Source organism: Lepidochelys kempii, chromosome 1 (assembly GCF_965140265.1).
Source record: "Lepidochelys kempii isolate rLepKem1 chromosome 1, rLepKem1.hap2, whole genome shotgun sequence".
In the NCBI taxonomy this organism is placed as follows: domain Eukaryota; kingdom Metazoa; phylum Chordata; order Testudines; family Cheloniidae; genus Lepidochelys; species Lepidochelys kempii.
In genome coordinates, this window is record NC_133256.1 from 122,747,085 (window position 1) to 122,770,181 (window position 23,097).

General features: G+C 43.0%; 1 protein-coding gene across 4 annotated transcripts in view; it reads left to right on the top strand.

Annotated features, from left to right (window-relative positions):
- LOC140914782 (regucalcin-like) overlaps positions 1 to 18,028 on the top strand; it is a 28,885-nt gene extending 10,857 nt beyond the window's left edge. For all 4 annotated transcript variants that reach the window (XM_073353439.1, XM_073353447.1, XM_073353456.1 and 1 more), the window contains 6 exons: positions 6,726 to 6,891; positions 8,697 to 8,879; positions 10,610 to 10,825; positions 12,491 to 12,622; positions 15,870 to 16,024; positions 17,340 to 18,028. In XM_073353439.1, the coding sequence (XP_073209540.1) occupies positions 6,726 to 6,891; positions 8,697 to 8,879; positions 10,610 to 10,825; positions 12,491 to 12,622; positions 15,870 to 16,024; positions 17,340 to 17,390 (903 nt within the window). In that variant the 3' untranslated portion in view covers positions 17,391 to 18,028. The remainder of the gene's footprint in view (positions 1 to 6,725; positions 6,892 to 8,696; positions 8,880 to 10,609; positions 10,826 to 12,490; positions 12,623 to 15,869; positions 16,025 to 17,339) is intronic.
- The last annotated feature ends 5,069 nt before the right edge of the window (positions 18,029 to 23,097 follow it).

Genomic DNA, 23,097 nt, shown 5'->3' on the forward strand with positions numbered 1-23,097 from the left:
GCTCAGCAAGTTACCTGCCTCCAGCACTCAGACACCCAGTTCCCAATGGGATCCAACCTCCAAAAAAATCTGTTTTACCCTGTATAAAGCTTATACAGGGTAAATTCATAAATTGTTCACTCTCTATATCACTGATAGAGAGAGATGCACAGTTGTTTGCTCCCCCAGGTATTAATCACTTACTGTGGGTTTATTAATAAACAACCGTGATATTATTAAGTATAAAAAGTAGGATTTAAATGGTTTCAAGTAATAACAGACAGAAAAAAGTAAGTCACCAAACAAAATAAAGCGAAAACACGCAAGTCTAATACATTAAGAAACTGATTACAGGTAATATCTCATCCACAGAGATGTTCCAATAAGCTTCTTTCACAAACTAGACTCCTTCCTATTGTGGGCCCAATCCTTTCCCCTGGTACAGTCTTTGTTAGATTCAGCAGACATCTCAGGTGGTAAGCAGGGGTTTTCTCATGACTAGCAGCCCCTTTGTCCTGCTCCACCCCCTTTTATAGCTTTGGCACAAGGCGGGAATCTTTTGACTATGCTTGTCCCCACCCCCGCCTCATCAATGGAAAAGTACAAGGATTAAGATGGATTGCAGTATTGTGTGAACTGGTCACATGTCACTGTAAGACCCCTAGTCTCCATTCTTCCTGGGTTGGCCCACATGTACACAGGAAGGTTTGTAGGTAAATAAACCACTTACAACCATTTGTCCTAGTCAATGGGAGCCTTCAACATTCTAAACCACTATTAATGGCCCACACTTCGCATAATTATAATAGGACCTCAGAGTTATAGTTCATATTTCTAGCTTCAGATACAAGAATGATACATGCATACAAATAGGAGGAATATATTTAGTAGGTTATAACTTTGTTATGATACCTTACAAGAGACCTTTTGCATAAAGCATATTCCAGTTACGTCGTGTTCACACTCATAAGCTTATTTCCACAAAACATATGGAATGCAACATCACAGTGTTATGCTGACAGAAAAACTCCTGTTGGCATACGCTACATGAGGGGGTCTGCTAGTATAGCTATGCTGGCTAAGTGTTTATAGAGTAGACATGGCTTTTTAACCACCATTTTTAAGAACCCAGTATTTTAAGCACAAAACTATCCTTCCTTGAGGTCTCACGTGACATTGTACTACAAAATCCCTTTTCCCCTCATTTTATCCCTCCAGTCATTTGTCTCTAAATTTAAAAGTCTGGGCTAGTCATTGGGGAAATTGAATGGTGAAATATCTGGATTTTCCTCCTCTGCTCCCAATGACAACTCAGAAAAATGCTGAGCAAGACTTTTCCACCTCTCAGGTTGTCCTGCTGCTGCTGGCAATATGAAACAGACCATTTTCAGGGCCTTGTTTCATGCCTCATCATTCATGTGACTGCTGACTGCACAGAAAATGTAAATCGCTAACTGCTAAGTATAGATAACATCAACAATTACACATTTTTAATCTCTGAAATTGCTGGGTCAGCATAGGAAAGAAGACAGCAAGTGTGAAAAATCGGGACAGGGGGTAGGGGGTAATAGGAACCTATATTTGAAAAAGACCCAAAAATCAGGACTGTCCCTATAAAATCTGGACATCTGGTCACCCTAGCCACAGCACAGGTAGCAGAGCTGGGGATCAGCTTGTCACTACTAGGAGACAAGGAAGCCCAGGAAGGTTTTGTCAGCTGAAGCAAAAAGTCAGGGTGTTTGTCACAGTGGGGTGGGAGCACTGAGTCTCCACCTTTTATTATGAAGGGAGAAGATCATAGTAGGCCAGTGGGTGCGGGGGGGTTGAAATACCTGCTAGAAGAGTGTAGTGTATAGGAACTGGGAAGTACCCTTTTAGTTTGCAAGACCTTTAGTGGCATTCACTGTCCTCTGTTTCAGAAGTCGCTGGAACCCTGCAGAACAGTTTCCCTGATACTTCCCACCCTATTTTCAGTTGCTTTTAACTTTGCCAGACTTCAACCATTCAGGCTGAAATTTTCCATACTGAATGTTTGCTTCAGGCTGAACTTTGTTGGAAAATTTCAGCCAAAACAGTTCAGCCATTTCTTAGGATGAGTTGAGGGAAAAAGAAGTTGTTTTGTCCATATTAAAAATGGTGGTCTTTTTTTAAACTAGCTTTAGCTGTTGGAGCAGTGGTGGGTTTTATGTCCAGGATGCTATACCTGTGAGAAAACACCCCAATGTGACCAAGTTTATAAGCTTTGGAAAAATCTTGGTGGGGGTGATGGAAACTGGGACTGGCTGGGCAAGGAGACTGGGAGGGAGTGGATACTGGGAATAGGAGTCACAAGTTAGAGGAGGCTGGGACTGGTTCAGCAGGGAGAATGGAACTGCAGCCCCAGAGGGAGGAAAATCTGGATTGGTCAGGCCAAGAGACTGGGACAAAGAGCCTGGGAAGGTTTGAGAGGGGAGACTGATATTGGATGAGCAGCCCAGGGTGAGAGACTAGGACTGGGAGCTAGTGTGGGAGGAGAGACATGGGATGAGGAGCCAGGAGGGGGGAACTGAAGTGGCTGGGCAAGGAGCCTGGTGACAAAGAGTTGGGAGCATGGATGGCAGGTTTAAGAGGCTACAGGAGGCTAAGCCTCCCCAAACAAGATGGGGTGCACCTCCCTTTGGCCCTGCTCCCGCTTATCCTCTTCCCCGTGGCCCTGTCTGCACGGTGCCTCTTCCCTCCCCTGCTCCACGTCTTCCACTGAGGACCCCCGCCAGCTGCTTGCCCCTCTGAGGAGTGAGTGGTGGCCGGGGGGAGGCCTTGGGAGAGGGAGTGGAGAGGTGCAAGTGGAGTGCGTGAGGGAGCCTCTGGGGTGGAGGCCAAGCAAGAGTGGGGCCTAGGGTGGAGCAGGGGTGAAGCATGGGTGGGGCCTCAGGGTGAGGAGGCTGAGTGGGGTGGGCCTTGGGGCGGAGCAGGGGGCAGGCCATGGTCTGGGAACTGGTGCTTCCCCCGCTCACTTCTATGGAGCTTCCAGCGCTCACACCCAGCCCTCTCAAAGTCTGGAACACATGACTTATGAGGAGAGGCTGAGGGAACTGGGATTGTTTAGTCTGCAGAAGAGAAGAATGAGGGGGGATTTGATAGCTGCTTTCAACTACCTGAGAGGTGGTTCCAGAGAGGATGGTTCTAGACTATTCTCAGTGGTAGAAGATGACAGGACAAGGAGTAATGGTCTCAAGTTGTAGTGGGGGAGGTTTAGGTTGGATATTAGGAAAAACTTTTTCACTAGAAGGGTGGTGAAACACTGGAATGCGTTACCTAGGGAGGTGGTAGAATCTCCTTCCTTAGAAGTTTTTAAGGTCAGGCTTGACAAAGCCCTGGCTGGGATGATTTAATTGGGGATTGCTCCTGCTTTGAGCAGAGGGTTGGACTAGATGACCTCCTGGGGTCCCTTCCAACCCTGATATTCTATGATTCTATGAAATGCAGGAGTCACACACTGCCCATGGTTGAGGGTGAGAGAATGAGAGTGTGGGGGAAACTGGGACTTGGACAGCGAGCCCAGAGGGGAGACTAGGACTGGCTGGGAAAGGAGACCGGCAAAGGGATGAGAGAGAAAACTGAGGAGTGGAGGCTGGGACTAGGTAGGCAGGAGAATGAGACTGAGGCAAGGATCCTGGAATGGGGAAGAGACATGAGGGACTTGTTGGAGGGGACAGGGCAGAAGGGGTCAAATTTGGGTGGGAATAGACAAAAGAACCTATGCCCCTTAGACAGTACTCCCCTCCAGAGCGTGTAATGGAACCCAAGGTCCCTGAGGGCCCCCATTCCTCTGCTGTCTGCAAATATCTGTGAAAAACACTGGCAAAGTGTCCCATTCCCCTCTACTGCAGGTCAACATAGAGGATGACCACCTACAACTGCTTTCGCTTACCCAGTTAGCTGAAGTGGCAGAGGTCTGGGCAGAGAATCTAAAGGTTCAGACCCGGCTGATGAATGATGTGGGTGTTAGTATTAGAGCTGGTCAATTTTTTTTTTTTTTGATGAAACATTTTTTCATTGGGATTTGCTGATTAGTCACAATTGAAATGTTCTGTGGGACCATGTTGATTTTGATGAAATTACACTGGAAATTGAGCAGGCTTCTGACAGAAGAATCCTGCCTGGTTTCCTGCCCGCTCTCCCACCTGACACGGCAGCCTGCCTGGCAAACTGCTGGAGCACCCCGGCTTTCAAGTTCCCAGCTCCTCATCAGGCGGGCTGATGGGGAGCCAAGATCCTGGAAGCCCTGAGAGCCCTAGCTCCCAGGCTCATGGCTTCTTGGCAGCACAGGCCTCCAGGATCCGCAGCTCCAAGACAGTCTGCCAAGTGGACTCTCTCGGAATTGTGGCTCTTGTGGCTTACAAACTGCCCCAGAGCCCAGGCTCCCAGTAGAGCTGGGAGGAGAACAGTAATTCCATTTTCACAGAGAATGTCGAACTTGTTCTGAATTGGAACAAGACCAAGTTTCAAAATCCTCTGAAAATCATTCTCTGCCCATCTCTAGTCACTGTGATACCACACAATGGAGCTTCATTTTTTTTCAGTTTGCTTTTTTAAAAGGCTAGGACATTACACACACAAAATATATTACAAGAACCTTATTCAGGTTGCAAAGTCAAGCATTGTGTGTCACTCTGAAGCCTGGAATGTCTGTTGTGTCAGTGTGAAGCGATAGAAACAGCTACAAGCATAGTTGAGAGTTCTTTTTGTTCAGACTATCACCAGGTTCAGTCATCACTGGATTCCACAGTCTGTTACTGTCCAATTTTAAAGTTTTCAGCCATTTTCAGCTTTACAAACTGTACCAACTTCTGTTGGTGAGAGAGACAAGTTTTTGAGCTTTTACAGAGTTTGAAAGCTTGTCTCTCTCACCAACAGAAGTTGGTCCGGTGAAATGTGTTACTTCACCCACCTTGTCTCTCTAAAATCCTGGGACCAACATAGCTACAGCTACAAGCCAAAAGCCTAGACCGCTGTGGGATGAGAGGTTACTCAGCCAATCACCATCTTTACGCTGTAGCTAATTTGCATGGAACAATTTAATTGGTTGTATGAGGGAGACTACAAAAATGGCGGATTACGTGGCCCCACTGCCATAGTTCTTCCAAACCACACAACCAGCACACACAATAACCCCAAACACACGCAGTCTCTCACTGCAGCACACACTCCTCATTCACCACCTGCACAAATAAACAGAAATCTCCCAGCACAACTCCCTCTAGACAAATCAACACAATCAGCATACAACATAATGCCAAACACACACAGTCCCTCACCTCAATACACTCCTCTCATTTGCCACCCACACAATCTTCCAGCACAACCAACCACCCCACACAAATCAACACAATCACTCAGACAGCAACACAACCAGTACACACAATAATTGCAAACACACACAGCACCTCACCTCACTATAAACCCCTCATTTGCTACCCATGGAAATCCACACAACTCTCCCTGTCCAACACAAGTCCCCCACAGTGACACAATCAGCATACACAATAACTCCAAACACACACAACCCCTCACTGTAGTGCACACCCCTCATTTGCCACCTGCACAAATCAAAACAAATCTCCCAGCACAACCTTCCTAGACCCAAATCAACACAACCACCCATACAACCAGTACACACAATAACCCCAAATATCACTCAGAAGCCTAAATATCTGTTGTGTCAGTGTGAAGCAAGGGAAACAGCTTTCAGCATGGTTGAGAGCTCTTTTTGTTCAGAATATTAGTCATCGCTGGGTTTCACAGTCTGCTACTGTCCCTCTTTTGAGTTTTTAGCCATTTTTGGCTTTTTTACCACATGATTTTACACATTACACCTGTGTGATAGCACAGGCTTTCAGCTACTGGTGGATAGATGGATACTACTATATATATGAGAGGGATCTTATGTTATTGAAATACTATTTTTACCTATTACCTGTTAAACACTGCTCCCCCAACTCCTACACTACAGTTACAGCCCTGGTATGAATTAATACTTGGCAACACTACAGAAATATTAAACCCATGTCCTAGAATTGCGGGGAAGGAGGGATTACTCCAAAGAAACATCAGAAAATACGTGTAGAAAAATGAATGAAAATGATAAAGTTTGTATGCAGTGTAGCTGTAGCTATGTTGGTCCCAGGATTTTAGAGAGACAAGGTGGGTGAAGTAACATATTTTACTGGACCAACTTCTGTTGGTGAGAGAGACAAGCTTTCAAACTCTGTAAAAGCTTAAAAACTTGTCTCTCTCACCAACAGAAGTTGGTCCAGTAAAATATGTTACTTCACCCACCTAGTCTAACTATAAAGTTTAATGATTTTTCATGTTTGGCTCCCTATTTTTTGTTTATTCCCTATTTTCCCTTTCCTTTCCAGAAGCCTGCTTAGCAAATATGAGGCTTGAAAATATCACTTTAGTTTTTATCAAGTTTTAGCACAAGGTAATTTGTCCAGTTATAAAACTGGGATCCTCACACAGTAAGGATATTCTAGTCCTAGATAGGTGCTAAGATAAGATAATAATGTGACCCATCTAAGTACCGGAGACTAGATGTATTGGATTCCCCAAATATTCACTAATCCTATGTGGCATCTATGGGACTATATAGTTCTCTAATTCCTGCTCTAAATATGATGTTTCTATAAAAATTCAACACAATAAGCCTTCTTTTGTTAAAATGAATTTTTCATGTGGTTTATCTTTTTCTCTCCTCCTCTCAGGCCATGTCTTCTATTAAGATTGAGTCTGTTGTGAAGGAGAAGAACAGGATGGGAGAGTGCCCAGTATGGGAAGAAAGAGAAAATGCACTTGTATATGTGGATATTAATTCACAGAAAGTTTGCCGCTGGAACTCAGTCACCAATGAAGTGCACAGTGTGTCTGTGGGTAAGACAGTGCCACGCTGAGTCTTAAAACTTGTTTGCTACTTTGTTTCTGTACCTTTTTAGGTTGTTTTTTTCCCCCTGTGTTATAGTTGATCTATCTCTGCCGTTAGTTGTTTGTATGCAGTGGAGTAGTAGCCACGTCGGTCCCAGGTTAATAGTTTGTCAGTTAGCAATGCAAACTGCCTAGTATGGGACACAGCTAAGAGCGCCAATCTCAGGTCAGGCTGCCATAAAACAGGGCATGTACCCCAAACTAGTGGTATAGTCTCTCATAAGATTTCACCAAGCCAGTAACAAATGTGTGCTTCCAAAATGCTATACTAGTTGTTATGTAGCCACAGACAGACCCCCTCAGGCCCTCTAGCCCCTCATGCACCACCCAGAGAAACCAGAGTTCTGTGATAAATGATTATTAAAATCAAGAATCACATCTATTAGATTCTTCCCATGCCAAGGAACCAGACACACACCCCAGGTCAAAATATACTTCAGCTCTTATCCCCAAACCAAGCTGATAGCCAATTCTTTAGTAACTAAAAACTAAAAGTTTATTAATATATATAAAAAGGAAGAGCAGCATTAAGAGGTTACAGTGAATCATATCCATTGCAGTTAATTTCAGAGTTTGTAGATCAGGATAATAGCAATGATGTTAAATCTGCCAGTTTGCAAAAGTCTCTCTGGTTCATCTCAAATATTGGGGTCCTCAGTCCGTTGTTCAAAGCTCTTTGTTAGAAATCATAATCCAGAGATGTGGAGCAGGAAAGTGGCAAGGGCATGATGTCACTCTCCCATTGATAGCTCCCCCCGCCTCCAACCCAGGTGTATGGAAAGTTGCTGTCTCAAACATGGAGTCAGGGATGACATGTTCTACGTGCCCTTGCTGAGTCATGAGGCATCCATTGTCTACATGCTCTCGGAGGCATCCTCAGGAGGGGCCCACTGGAAGAGCTGATTCTTTTTAATGGCTCATCAACCATGGCTGTCTGGTCTTGATGTAAATTGGGCCTGTGGGTGTTACCTAGGAACACAACATGTTCAAGATACAAACACACAGCAAAGATCCATAACTTCATACACAATGATAATACATATAAACAGAATAACATTGTTCAACAAATCACAACCTTTCCAATGATACCTTACAAGGCATACTTTGCATAAGATTTATCACAATTGTGCAGCAGTGAGTGGTGATATCTTAGTGTACATATGGTCATCTTTCTTCCTGTACAGAGCCACAAGTAGTTTATAGCATTTCATGCCATCCTTTTACTTTCCACTGAGACAAGTGAACTGCGCTCCTACAATCATTTAGTATGAGGTGGCCCAAGTCAACAAGACGGAGAATTATAGTTATCAAGGTGGAGGTTCGAAATGCCTGGATCACTGTGTGTAAGTCCAAAGTCAACAAGAAAGGGCACATTTTTCCCAGCAGTGGTAGATTAAATGGATTTTTTTCTTGGCTCTGGGTGCTTGAGGAGTTTAGAAGTAGTGAGGAGCCTAGGAGAACACTGAGACTACAAGTTATGTTAATGATCAGAATGGAAGGTAATGTTATAGAGGTGGCAAGTTCTTCAAAGTGCCTCACTCCCCCTACTCGCATTATCTCAGTCTTTCCTGGATTCAGCTTCAACCAGTTTTTCTCCATCCCATTACTGATCTCAGCCATGTCCTTAGAGAGCTAAGAAATGGCACTGCACATCTAGTGAGAAGGTGATGTCAAGCAGGATATAGAGCCTATGATATAACATGATCTGACACTCACTGAATTTCTCCCGTTCCCCCCATGTCTCTTGTTTGCAGATGCTCGTGTTGGCTCAGTGGCCCTTCGGAAGTGTGGGGGTTATGTCATTGCCTTGGGAACCAGATTTGCCTTTTTAAACTGGGAAACGGAGTCAGTAACCACTATTGCTGAACTTGAACAGGATAAACCAAACAACAGGTTTAATGATGGGAAAGTGGATCCAAAGGGGAGATTTTTTGCTGGTATGTTTCTGATAGGATTTTCACTCTCAATGAAGTAGGACTATTTCTAATGTGTATTGTACTTTTATTCTCTGGGAACTTGATTCTTCAGCTCAGCTTCACTCAGCAATAGGTGAAGTGTGTGAGAATTGGTACTTCTATTACTGCAGAAGCATGGAAGCAGAAAGTGGTGTATGGATGCCTCTGATTGTGTGACAGGTCAGGAGGAGGGACTCACAGTCTAAAGTGGGGCTGACCTGGATGTAGCAGGGGCAGACAGGCAGCCTGGCCTGTCTGGTAAGTGGCCTATGTTTTTGTTTTCTGGACATGTTTTTTTAATTGTGCTTAGCCAGGCAAAAATACAAGCCCTTTACTAGACATGTAAAGGGGCCAGTGAAGGATTTATATTGGTTGTTGGGGTAAAATCTTGGGTCCTTTTGAAGTCAATGGGAGTTTTGCCATTGACTTCAATGGAGTCAGGATTTCACTCATTGGTTCCTGCACCCCCTCAGATTTACATTATAGATTCAAATTAAAGGCCTGATTCTACAAATACTTGCTACCAAACACAGCAATTACTACTGGGAGCAGATCCACAGAGTTGTGACAGTAATTTCTATGCTTGGCAGTGGTTCCAGAATCAGGTCCAAATGTGTTATGTCAATTATAGTCTGTCAATTTATTATTCAGTATTTACCAACAATAGTTACTCTAATTTCAGACTGGAGTTTACTGTATTAAGGGCTGATGTGGTCTTAACTTTATTCTTATTTCCTAGTCTTGCAGCAGCCTAAAGTTAGAAAAATGAAAGAGAAATATTATTTTTGTATATATGCTGTTCATATCTGTTTGTGATGAATGGACAATCCCAACTTAAAATTTGGCTCAAATATTGTAAAACAAGCTTTTATCAAATTTAAGACCAATAGAAGGATTTCCACAAATTAACAACAAAACTTAAATATTCCCCTGAGGCATTAAAAACTCAATTACTGCAGCAACTTGAAAGTGACTGTAAAAAACAAACAAACAAAAAAACAACCCACAGCAACAACACCACCAAAACCCCAAGCAAACAGTGAAACTGGCTTCACTTTCATTTTTCAAGTGGAGACATGCAAAAAGTAAACAAGTGAAAAAGCTTAAATGGTGACATGTAAATTAGATTTATAAAAATCTTTCACTTCTGTTATTCTAAGTCTTTATTAATAACCTAGGTAATAATACGTTTACAGTATATGCATTTTAAGTTCAGAGTCCCTTTAGGTAATAAAAGTATTTTGCAACCAGTGAGAAACATGAGTGTGTGCCATTTGCCCTCAAGTTTGCTTTAACTACCTGAGGATTGTGGGTAGAACCTCACCTCTTTGCCATATTATTGTGATCTTCTAAGGACTCTGTCTGAGCTTTAAATCCCATGAGATTAGTGGAAGCTTGTAAATTAGTAAATTGGGATCACTTCCCCAAGAAAGAACTGCTCCTGATCTGATCCTTCTTCCCTGAGTCTGAGAGTACTTCTTCTCTTTCTGTTCCTCATGTGATTTTTTTTCCCCCTCCCCTTTCCTCCATCTAGCTGCTTTTTCCTAGGTCTTTACCTCATTCACAGGACCTGATTCTACAATCTCTCCATGCATGGAACATCCACTGAGTTCAGTGTGAGCTCCATATACGTCAAGGAGAACATGAGGAGGTCATTATTATAGTTACCAGGGTGCTGTACTTTCCAATCACTGATCCCATTATCCTTTTAGGTACCATGGCTGAGGAGACAGAACCTGGTGTGCGAGCGAGATGCCAAGGTGCCCTCTACACGCTCTTTTCTGACTATTCTGTAGTGAAGCAGTTAGACCAAGTGAACATTTCTAATGGATTGGATTGGTCACTGGATCACAGAACCTTCTTTCATATTGATAGCCTGGCGTATGCTGTCCATGCCTTTGACTATGATGTGCACACCGGAAAAATCGGTACAGATGCTTTTCTTAAATTAGTTTTTAAATCAATGTAGTTTGATTTCCTGGAGCAAGCGCCGGGTGTGTAATTGTCAGTGAAGTAGATGACAAATTATAAAATTTTCTGTTCACAAATTGTCAATAGACAAAGAAATTCACAATCTATGACACAAAATTATTTGGTGAACATTTCTTGGAGTCTAGCTTGTTCATGAACAGTTCATTGTGAGAATTCAGAATCTGTTTTGCTTGGACAGCTAGGTCAAGTTAAGAGCTGATGTTAAGAGTTGCCCAAAGGAAGCTGTTTACAGTTCACAATCACAACCAACTGTATCGATCCTACAAACTCCATAAACAATGCTACATGTTCTTGAGTACCATCTACTGGCACACTTTCTATTAACTCTCATAAAAGATCATACCATATGTTTCTCTTCCCTATTACAGAAGCATATTTTTAAAATCAGGTTTCCGGAGGAATACTCACAAGTATAAATTTACAATTCTCCACAAATATTCTGTAACATTAATGTAAAAGCCATGGCTTGGGCAAATATTCCTTGCTTTCTACAATCTTTGCATAAAGGAGACTGGAGTGCGAGTACAACTGACACAAATTCATTTAAAAACTTGAACATTCAGTGAAATTTTTTTTGGCCCATCTCATATAGCAGCAATTCAACTGGGACTATTAATGTCATGTCAGTTTTAATTCAAATGACTGAACTGGTTCCCTTTGTACACTAGTCTGTGAAGACTGTATGCATATATAAATGAAGTATTTAGAAGTGCAATACAACTGCCTAGGTAGATTTCCTCTGACTATTTCTATAAATTTCTGGTGAGAAGATTTTTTCATGACACCTATCTTTCCAAAATATGAAAGCACTGTGAGCCTGAATCTCCTTTCATCCTGGTTTTATACTGGCGAATCTCCATTATGGTTGCAAACTAGGGTCCTGATCTTACATTATAATCCAAACAGGTGTACTGCTGCACCTGGGAAGAGACCCACTGTCTTCAGTGGGACTCCATGTGGGCACAGCAGTCTGCACAGAATACCACACTGGCTTGTAGTTTAGGCATGTAATTATCTGTGTCTAATTTTGACAATCATGTCCTCAGTGTCCAAAGCCCAATTAAATAATGAGTTTATAGATGGTCAACAAGAAGCCAGTCTCTCCTTGTATTAAAGTGGCTTCTTAGTCTTTGTCCGGGAGAGATTATGTACTACCTACATTTAAATTAAGTAGTTCTGTGGTTTGCACATGAAAAAAAACACACAGGCAGAGATCAGTGGTGAGTACCTAAAGTAAAGTAATTGTGCTTGTGATAGTCATAAACTGGCCTAGGGCTCATATGTTGAGCAATATGGATAGAACAAATTCTTAAACAGCAAAGATCTGTACCCCTCGCTTGGTAAAAGCACAGGCATCTGAATTCAGTATAGCCTCAGACAACAATTCTAGTGGCTGTTTATTTTTATCAGTCTAACTGTGCCCCATCAGCCATCTCTAGGCACATGTACAAATCAAATGTTTGTTGTCTGCCTTCATCACAAAAATGAGCTGATTTGTTTGTAAGAGCATTTAGGAGACTGTGGAAGATGTTAAATGAATTTGTTAAATTAGTATATCGTACCTATTGCACTCAGTGCTGACTTCATAATTCCTTCTACAGCCTGCGGTAAAGTTTTGTACCAATTAGAAAAGGAGGAACAAATGCCTGATGGAATGTGTATTGACGCAGAAGGGAAACTTTGGGTGGCCTGTATTGATGGAGGGAGAGTGATCCGTATAGATCCTGAGACAGGTGAGCCCTCACAAAGGTGAACTGGAATTCTGTATTAAATAACCCAATTTCAGGATGGGAATCACCTGTGTCACATGCATTGCTTGAGGCAGGCTCCCTCTGTTCCATTGGGGTTGGCTTATTTTGTATTAAGTGTTCTGTCTGTGGCCTACTCTGATAACAGATCATTTCACCTGGGGAGTAGGCACAAGAAAATGGCAACAACCATAAACTCATAATGAACTGTCAACATCCATAAATCTAACTCATTATCCTCCTTCAAATCCCTCCTTAAAATTGTCCTTTGCCATGATGCGTACAAAAAAACTTGGCAACCGTTAGACTGCTGATGTGCTGAGTCCATAGCCTATCATGCTGACCAATAGTGTCTCATTGTTTCCTTGTACTCCCTGCTCTGTTTGTCTCCATCTGTTGTCTCTTGACTTATACTGCATGCAGTTCTGGTCACCTCATCTCAAAAAGATATATTCGAATTAGAAGACGTACAGATAAGGGCAAAAAAATGATTAGGGGTATGGAACAGCTTCCATAGGAGGAGACATTAAAAAGACTGGGACTGATCAGCTTGGAAAATAGATGCCCAAGGGGATATATGATAGAGGGCTATAAAATCATGACTGGTGTGGAGAAAGTGAATAAGGAAGTGTTATTTACCCCTTCACATAGAACAAGAACAGGAGTCACCCAATGAAATTAATAGGCATCAGGTTTAAAACAAACAAAAAGAAGGACTTCTTCACAGAACGCACATCAACCTGTGGAACTCATTGCCAGGAGATGTTGTGAAGGCCAAAAGTATAACTGGGTTCAATAAGAATTAGATAAATTCATGGAGGTTAAGCCCATCAGTAACTATTAATCCAGATGGTCACGGTTGCAACCCCATGCCTAGGGGCCCCCTAAACTTGACTGTCAGAAGATGGGATGACAAGTCCTGTTCTGTTCATTCCCTCTGAAGCATCTGGGATTGGCCACTGTCAGAAGATAGGATAGTGGGCCAGATGGACAATTGATCTGAACCAGTATGGCCATTCTTAAGTTCTTATATTGATGTAAGCTTTTTGGAGGAGGGATCATCTTTTTGTTCAGTGTTTGTACAGCACAGAGTACAACAGGGTCCTGGTCCATGATTGGGGCTTCTAGATGCTATGATAATACAAATAAGGAATAGTAAGAATGAATAATAACAAGTATAATGTGGAATCATTCAATGGTAGTCCTTCCAGCCCAAGTTCAGTCGTGTCATGGATACAATGCTGTATTTTGAGTTTGCAAACAATGAATGTTGGGTGTGATTGCAGAAGAAGATGGGGAACTGGATAAAGGTCATGATTTAGCAAAGCTCTCATGTATGTGCTTCAAGTTAAGCATGTACTTAAGTGCCTTGTTGAATTAGAACCAAAGCCACTGGAGTTTGTAAAATTTTTCTTTAAATGAGAAATTTTGGAAACGGAACCTTAATTATCTGTGAGTTGCACAAAGGTTTTGTGATGGCTTCCAAAGATCATGAGAAAATACTGAAATCATGGAACAGGTTGAAACGGTAAAAATGAAGCTTGGCTCCATGAAAGACAAGTTTAGAATTGAGAAGCTGAGGTTGGTGGGATATTCAGAAGAGTTTGGAATGCTTGGTGTTGCTGTACCCAAGGGGGTTGAAGAGATCATCTTCATGAACTGAAGTTTGGGATGAGTGCTTCCTGTCTGTCATGCACAATTACTGTTTGTTACTCTGGAACACTCCACCAATCCCCTGTCTCCTCACAGTCCAAATCTCTCCTAAAAACTCCCAGGAAGGGAATAAAAACAAACCTTAAATAAAAAAGTCGAAGTTACGCTTTTTCCAGGCCTGAACAATCCTGTCTTCCTTCTGCTTATTAGATTGGTAAACTGTTGAAGGTACTAGGGACCACAGCCATCTTGGAAATCACTGGACTTTAGGAATCTAATCTTTGTGGATCTGGGCCATTGTGCATTGTCAAGAGCTGAGAACGTTGCCAGCGCTTAATAAATAATAGTAGTTGCTATCACTGTTAATTGGATATTGAGGCTTTAACTATGAGTTAAACATCTTGGATCAAGCCCTCAGCGGGTGTAAATTGGCAGAGCTCCTTTGACTTCTGGGAGCTATATTGATTTACACCAGCAGAGAATTCTGAGGCCATATGTGTTTGATTCCTTGCCATTATAACTGTGTTTCTCTATGGGCATCTCTACACAGGGATAAAAACCCAACAGCTGGTCCAGGGCAGCTGACTTGCCTTTGTGGAGCTCGGGCTCTGGAGCTGAAAACCTGCTGTTTCGACATTTGGGCGTGGCTTGGAGCCCAGGCTCTGGGATCTTACAAGGGTGGAAGGTCCCATGGCTCAGGTTCCAGTCTACGCAGCAATTTTTAGCCCTGGAGCCCAAGTCAGCTGACCTGGGGCAGCCACAGCCACGCTGAGAGATTTTTATCCATGTAGACATACCCTTGGTCACTTGGTGATGTAATACAGAATTAAGGGAAACAGAAACTTTGGACCAAAGTCAGAAATGATGCAGATGGTTAGATTTCAGTAAACTGGCATAATCTATGTGTCAACAGGGCAGACTGGTGGGATTGTCGCAGGAAAGGCAACCAGCAGGAGACTGTAAGAAGGTGTGAGGAAAAAGCAAACTCACCTTCTTTATTTTCTGTTTGTTGCTTCTCCTGCTGCAAACCCTACCCTTCCAGCCCCTTGGCAAATAAGTTACACTCACTCACTTGCTCGTGCTGTTTTACTGGTGTGTAACATCCACCTCCCATTTATTCCCCCTCTGAATTTGACCCAAAGTGTCCGGTGTTGGGTACTCCATGGTACAGTCCATTATGTTTGCTTTGTAAACTTGCAATTGATTTAAGAGTTTCTTCAGTGCTGAAACACCTTAATGACCTGCTGTTTCAAGACTAGTGCTTCAATCAACACATGGCCTGCCATTTTCTGATCTCACTGCCACACACCCTAGTATTGCCTGCATTTGAAAAAAGAAATGGAGCAGCGTGGAGACAGAGGACAACAGCTTTGCTAAAAGTAAAATTAAGTGATGGTGCTGTTGAATCAATTCAGCACATTTCCCCATAGACTGTCCTTATGGAAACTGCTTCTTTCTGATGGGGAAACACTATATTCATATTGTAAAAGGCTCAGTCTGACAATCACAGTACTGGCTGTCCAGTTGGTTAACAGCAAATTACAGAAAGTTTAAAGTAAGTAAATATATTTTTCTCTAGGGAAAAGAATCCAGACTGTGAAGCTGCCTGCTTCAAGGATCACCTCCTGCTGCTTTGGTGGAAAAGATTATTCAGAAATGTACGTGACTTCCGCCTATGATGGGCTAGACAAGGCATCTTTAGCAAAGGAACCTCGAGCAGGGGAGATTTTCAAGGTGATTGAATTTTGTTTCTTTCAGTTAAAAGATTTAAACATTCTAGATTGGTTAGTGCTGGTTCAAATCTAGCACCTCTGCCCCCAGATTTAAATGCAGCTGTGATCCTCATGGTTCTGGACTTTTATGTCCTTTATAGTTGTTTGTTCAACTTTTTGGCCCTTATTTCTTTTTATATGTTGTATTGGTTTTGCAAACATCACTCTTTTTTTCTATTGTACTGTCATAAATTATGTTAGTTCTCTCATTTTGAATAATGCCAGGGTAGCTACATTTTTACAAGACAACTAAAACTTTTTTATTAAAACCCAATGACAGCAGGGCAAAAACATATTAAGAAATATTTCTTTAGTCCCTTACAAGTGGGTGACATGTTTCAGCTAATTAATTACATTTCTAGCTATAGCTAGTGAATTCAAAACTACTCTCTCTTTGTTGGTCATTTTGTTTCACCTTCAGGTGTATTGAAAAAATATTTGCTGGGAGAATAGAACACAATTCACAGATTGCAGTAAGAGTCAACACTTAGATCTTGCCAGTGCTTGCAGTGGCATGTAGATTACGTGTAGCTACGTGTCATGGTGAAAGGTAGGCTGCATCCAAATTCACTGAGGTGTGTAGCTACACGTGAAAGGCAGCAGGGAAAGCCTTCTTCTGCTAGGGACAGCCTAAGGGAAAATGGCACCCTGGGCAAACTTGTATTTTGGTGCCCCGGCCCCTGCTACCTCCCAATCCATTCATCCATTGCCCTTGTCCTCCACTGCCTCCCCGGGCTCCCCATCCATCCCCTTTAGCCCCTGCTGCCTCCCTGCCCTACCACAACCTTCCTGTATGATTTGGAGCAAGTCACTTAACCTCTCTGTGCTTCAGTTCTCCAACTGTAAAACTGAGAGAGTACTTTCCTATCCCACAGGGGTGTTGTGAGAATAAATACAATAAAAAGCACTCAGACCCTATGGTAATGGAGGCCATATAAACCCTAAGACAGATAGTTTGTAGAACAGGAGAATTACTGAGTTGTGTTCTATGATCTGGAATCAACCTTAGGGTTTTGTCTTGCTGCCAATCACTGTGATATCTGTCCACCTTTTGTATAAAATCTATTAGCAATTGTAAACTCCCCACTGAACTTACTGGAGTCACTTGGCTCTTCTCCCTTTTCAGATTATAGTGAGCTCTACTTGGGGGTAGAGTTTTTTTAGGGATGTGGGAAGGTTAATAAATTATAATGTGAGTGTTCTGACTGCATGAGATATGAATGCTTCCAAAGCAATCAATTAGAGATTGACTTTTTTTTCTTTTTCTTTTTAAACAGATAACGGGCTTGGGTGTGAAAGGAATCCCACAATATTCATATGTTGCTTAAATATTAACACTTTATAGCACACAAAATAAATGCATAGCCCATGTAGGAGCTGTTTTGAACAGGAACTGTTCATTGAATTGTAAAACTATCTATCTGAAGATTTTTCTATGCACCTTTTGGAACTTAGAACCAAATTTTTCTTCTCCATGTTTGGCTCTACAGCATGCTACCAGAGTGGAATTTTAGCAGACGCAGATAATGAGGTAACACTAGAAGTGAAAACAGATTTTCAGAATGCGTAGGCTTGTAACATTCCTTATGCTCTTGCATAAGCCTTCTTTATTATTTACTCCAGCATTCCTAGTTTTAAAAAAATTCTTATGGCCAGTTCTGCCCTGACCTACTTATGTAGTTCTGAAGACAGAATTTGATTTATGTTTTCATGTTACAATGATGTAACTGTGATGAGATATGCTCTGATTTACGTTAGTTTTTCAAATATGTTGACTTGAACCTGATGGTGGTTCTGCTTTTGGATTTCCCATAAGAGTGTTTTTGGCAGTCCTACTTCTCCATTTTGAGTTATTTATTTTGCCCCACTGAACCTTTTGACCTTTCACTGTCTTTATTTCTGTCTTGTCTTTTTAGTTGAGGCCAAATTGTGCGCAGTTGAAAATAAACTGTGATCATGTTACAAAGTGCATTTTGAAAAAGTTCTTTTGAAACAAAAATTATCCTGGGAACGCTGTATGAGTCAGCATACACACAGAGTCAGCATACACTCAGGCCTTGAGATACAGGCTTACCCTATTATATTGCTGACTGATGCTCTATATAATCTCTCTGGTAGAGAGAGAGAGGGAAGGAGGATGGATGGCCACAGACAGACACACACACACACACTTCATTGCTTTTGTTATACCTTCTTTCCCTCCCTTCACTCCTGTGGCAGACATGGCACCTCTTTTCCTCCACTGCTTAGAGTCTGTTCCTTCTCCCTCATATTCCATGTTCTTTCTTTCTCGTGTGCCATATTCTCTTCCTCTCTCCTTCCCTCTCTCCATTCCACTAATGTCGCTCTTTTACAATCCCCATCTCTCTTTAAAAGGATCCTCATCGCATTGTATATCGAGTTCGAAGTTCTTGTCCTTGTCTACAAGGCTCTATATCTCTGCCCAGGTCTCTCACTGCACTACCCCAGCCTCTTCCCTCTCCTAAAATTGACTGCTTTCTCCCTATTTCTCCCACACAAACATCACAGTGCCTTATTCCATGCCACCACCTATGCCTGGAATGCTCTCCCAGAATCTGACCTCATTAAAATCCCTCCTAAAATCTTGCCCCTGCCACAAGGCATAAGGAAAAAGGAGGAGAGAAGAATAATTGTTTGTAGGAAGTCTGCTTCAAGTACCTGAGTCATGGCATAATCTTATTTATTTAATGCTGTCCAACTGGCTCCTAGCCCACCCTTTGTTCTCACCTCACTTAATTGTAGGTTGTGAGATCCTTGAGACAAGAACCTTGTTTAATTAAATGTCACTGTGAGGAACCTATTATGTAACTGGGCACCATACAAAGAATAATAACATACCCTCAGTCTGTCCCTCAGACTGCTACTCATCATAGAAAGGAAGGTGGGAGACTTGGAAACTCAGCACTAGGAGTTTTGGGAGTGGGGGTGGGAACAGAGATGGGTCTCTTCCATATTGGAAATCCATAGCAATACATTCTGGGTCAGATTTTTTTCTCTTCTTCCCCTGGATGAGAGGGACTTCTGGATTCTTCACTCTATCCCCAGTTGTGACCGTCAAGAGCCAGGGATGATTGAGTGAGCAGTGGACTTCTCTTTCTATGCAGGCAAAGGCTCAGCCCTCAGCCTGCCTGCAGTGAGCAGGGCGTGAGTGCAGCAGCAGCATAAGGAAGCAGCATGCCTCTTCTTTCTAGCATGTGCTTCCATTGCTGGGATTGCGAAGGGACGGAATGGGGAACTAGTGCACTTTCAATCAGACATCTGAAGAAAATCAGTCAGCTCACCAGCCTGGCTGCCTGGTGTCCTGACATGGGCTTGGGCGAATTATAAACACTTGATTGTGCTATTGTATCACTTTTCCATTCCCAAATGTGCATCAAAATGTCACGTATAATCATTCATTATACAGGGCACAGATATTGAAGTCATGTTTAAAGTCTGATGTAAAATAAAGCGCTCTGTATAGCTATGAAGTTGACTGACTTCTTTTGTCATGAGTTATTTCAAGGACCAAAGCGCCATGGTACAATATCTATACTCCTTCATGAATACAAAGCCATTACTGGATGACACCATTTCTTGTTCTCAGCAGGCCTTACTTGTTGTGAAAGAATGTTGATTGTTTTTTCCAGGCACTGCAATGGTGTAGCATTAGCCGAGGGCTCCCAGGATTCCATAAATTGTGAATTGCACCCCAGGAGTGTCAGGCTGGCGAAATGCACCCAGGAAAATTCTGGCAGCTGGAATACTGTAACACAAATGATAGCAACCCAGGGGATTCTCTTGGCCCTTCCTGACATCAGATGGCTTTTTAAATGCTCCATCCAAGAGAAGACCCTATCCCTCTCTCCCCCACTTACACAGCAGTCAACTCTTCTAGTCAACTCACTGCAATGGTATGACTAGATCCTGGAAACACAATGTCATTTAAAAAAAAAAAGACAAATTAAGTAAAGATCAGCTGTGCCTGCGAGTCATAATTTTTCATGGGTACTAATAATTTTGGACCAGATTGTGCCCATCGGACTCTGGCCCACAGTAGGGGGCAATGTAAAGCTATGTGATCTCAGGAGAAGCGCCAGGTGCCATTTGAAGAGGTATCTGGCACACAAGGAAAACTTGCCACTATACCACCCCTTAAGGGCAGCAGCAAGCGCTTGCCTCTACTACTAACTGGTGTGATCACTGGTACAGGGGATGTTGGGACATAGAACATCATTCTGCCCAAGGATATAGCTGTTTGCACCCTCCCCAGTTTGTGTATCTATGCAAGGACCACTATATTTTAAAATACTTTATATAACTGCAGTTGAGAAATAAAATCTTCAGCACCTTCATAATGTTTGGTCAGCAAGGTGATCGGTGTTCTGTCCAGCAATAATTCCAGTGTTAAGTAATCTGCTGGAATACTAATGAAGCTAAAGTGTTAAATGTCTTGTGGGATAGGGCATAGACCAATAGGCAATAAAGTGCCTTGAAAATTATGCAAGGATTCTTGCTTACCTAATTTGAAAAGGAATGCTAGGGCAGGGCATTCAGAAGCAAATCAGTGTCCAACATCCTCCATTTAAAACAAAAATTGGTGTGATGTTTAGTAAAATGGTCATGATAGGATTGTCTTAGTTACTCAGAGTATTATGGCCTGGAGTCATGCTCCAACCCTCACTTCCTGTTTTGTAACATAGTGTCTCCTCGGCAACTCTGTTGTGATCCAGTTGAATCAAGCAGTGAGGGTGGGATCCACAAAGGTACTTAGGCTCCCCAGTGATCCAGAAAATCCTGCTGAACCTTGTAGGTGCCTAAACTCACTCAGCACCCATGTTCTCAGTGTAAAAGTTCCTTCAGCACCTATGTTTCTGCTCAGGGAATGCATAGTTCCACCTCACTCTAGGGCCAGTGTCCTGTTGCCTTTCTCCTGCCTAAGCCTCAGCGCAATTCATGAATTGGGGAAAGATAGGTGTTTGACCACCTACGTTGCATGTGGGACCTGATCTTCCAGGCATACCAGGTCCTATTCAAAATCTGGCCCATTTTGTAAATTTAATCACAGGACCATAGAAGATTTAGGGTTGGAGAAAGAGACCTCAGGAGGTCATCTAGTCCAACCCACTGCTCAAAGCAGGACCAATTCCCAATTAAATCATCCCAGCCAGGGCTTTGTCAAGCCTGGCCTTAAAAACCTCTAAGGATGGAGATTCCACCACCTCCCTAGGTAACCCATTCCAGTGCTTCACCACCCTCCTAGTGAAATAGTTTTTCCTAATATCCAACCTAGACCTCCCCCACTGCAACTTGAGACCATTGCTCCTTGTTCTGTCATCTGCCACCACTGAGAACAGCTGAGCTCCATCCTCTTTGGAACGCCCCTTCAGGTAGTTGAAGGCTGCTATCAAATCCCCCCTCATTCTTCTCTTCTGCAGACTAAATAACCCCAGTTCCCTCAGCCTCTCCTCATAAGTCATGTGACCCAACCCCCAAATCATTTTCATTGCCCTCCACTGGACTCTCTCCTATTTGTCCACATCCTTTCTATAATGGGGAGGCCCAAAACTGGATGCAACACTCCAGATGTGGCCTCACTAGTGCCAAATAGAGGGGAATAATCACTTCCCTCAATCTGCTGGCAATGCTCCTACTAATGCAGCCCAATATGCCGTTAGTCTTCTTGGCAATGAGGGCACACTGTTGACTCATATCCAGTATCTCATCCACTGTAATCCCCAGGTCCTTTTCTGCAGAACTGCTGCTTAGCCAGTCGGTCCCCAGCCTGTAGCAGTGCATGGGATTCTTCCGTCCTAAGTGCAGGATTCTGCACTTGTCCTTGTTGAACCTCATCAGATTTCTTTTGGCCCAATCCTCCAATTTGTCTAGGTGACTCTGGACCCTATCCCTACCCTCCAGCATATCTACCTCTCCCCTGAGCTTAGTGTCATCTGCAAACTTGCTGAGGGTACAATCCATCCCATCATCCAGATCATTAATGAAGATGTTGAACAAAATCAGCCCCAGGACTGACCCCTGGGGCACTCCGCTTGATACTGGCTGCCAACTAGACATTGAGCCGTTGATCACTACTCATTGAGCCTGACGATCTAGCCAGCTTTCTATCCACCTTATTTTCCATTCATCCAATCCGTACTTTTTTAACTTGCTTGCAAGAATACTGTGGGAGACTGTATCAATCCTTGTGGTTAGCGCACTCACCTGGGGTGTGTGAGACCCAGGTTCATTATCCCCTCTCTGCTTGACACACAGAGTTAAGTGCTTTCACCTCTGAGCTATGGGATATTCTGATGTGGGGCTCCCTCAGTCTGTCCTATTGAAGCCCTTCTTCTGTGGATAAACACTTAAATAGTCTTAGGCCAAAAAGAGAGAGTGTGTGTAGGAATGACTGTAGCCTGGTGATTATAGCACCCACCTGGGAAGTAGGATACCAAGGAGATAGTCCCCCTGCTCTAATAACTCTTTCATTAGTTATCCATAGTGGAACAGCTTCAACAGGACAGATTGAGGGAGCCCCACATCAGAATAACCTGTTGAGCAGTGGTTAGAGTACTCCATGGGAGACCCTTGTTCAAATCCTTTACCCCATCCCCCCATGGCAGAGGGGTGGAATTGAACTCAGGTCAGCACTCTGACCGCTAAGCTAAAAGTTATAAGATGGGCACCAGCAATCACTACCACTGGCCATCTTGAGTGAGTGGAGTCACTCATCCTGGAGTGAGACAGGAGCCTAATTCATTCCTATAAGAAACTACTTAGGTGCCTCCAGACTCTAGGAGAGGAGTTCACATTCATGGATAGCTAAGCAAGGATAGCAACCCGGCCATGACCTTGCAGCCTGGATTTAGATGTCTATGTCTGTGAGAGGGGTGAGGCTTAGGACACACCCCTTTTGTCAGCATCTCCCCTTGGCTAGTTTAGGCAGCTCCCTGCCTAATGTGCTGGCTTTTGTGGATCACAGTATCAAACTGCATCATATAGGAGCCATGGGACCTAACTTAGGCCTTGTGGATT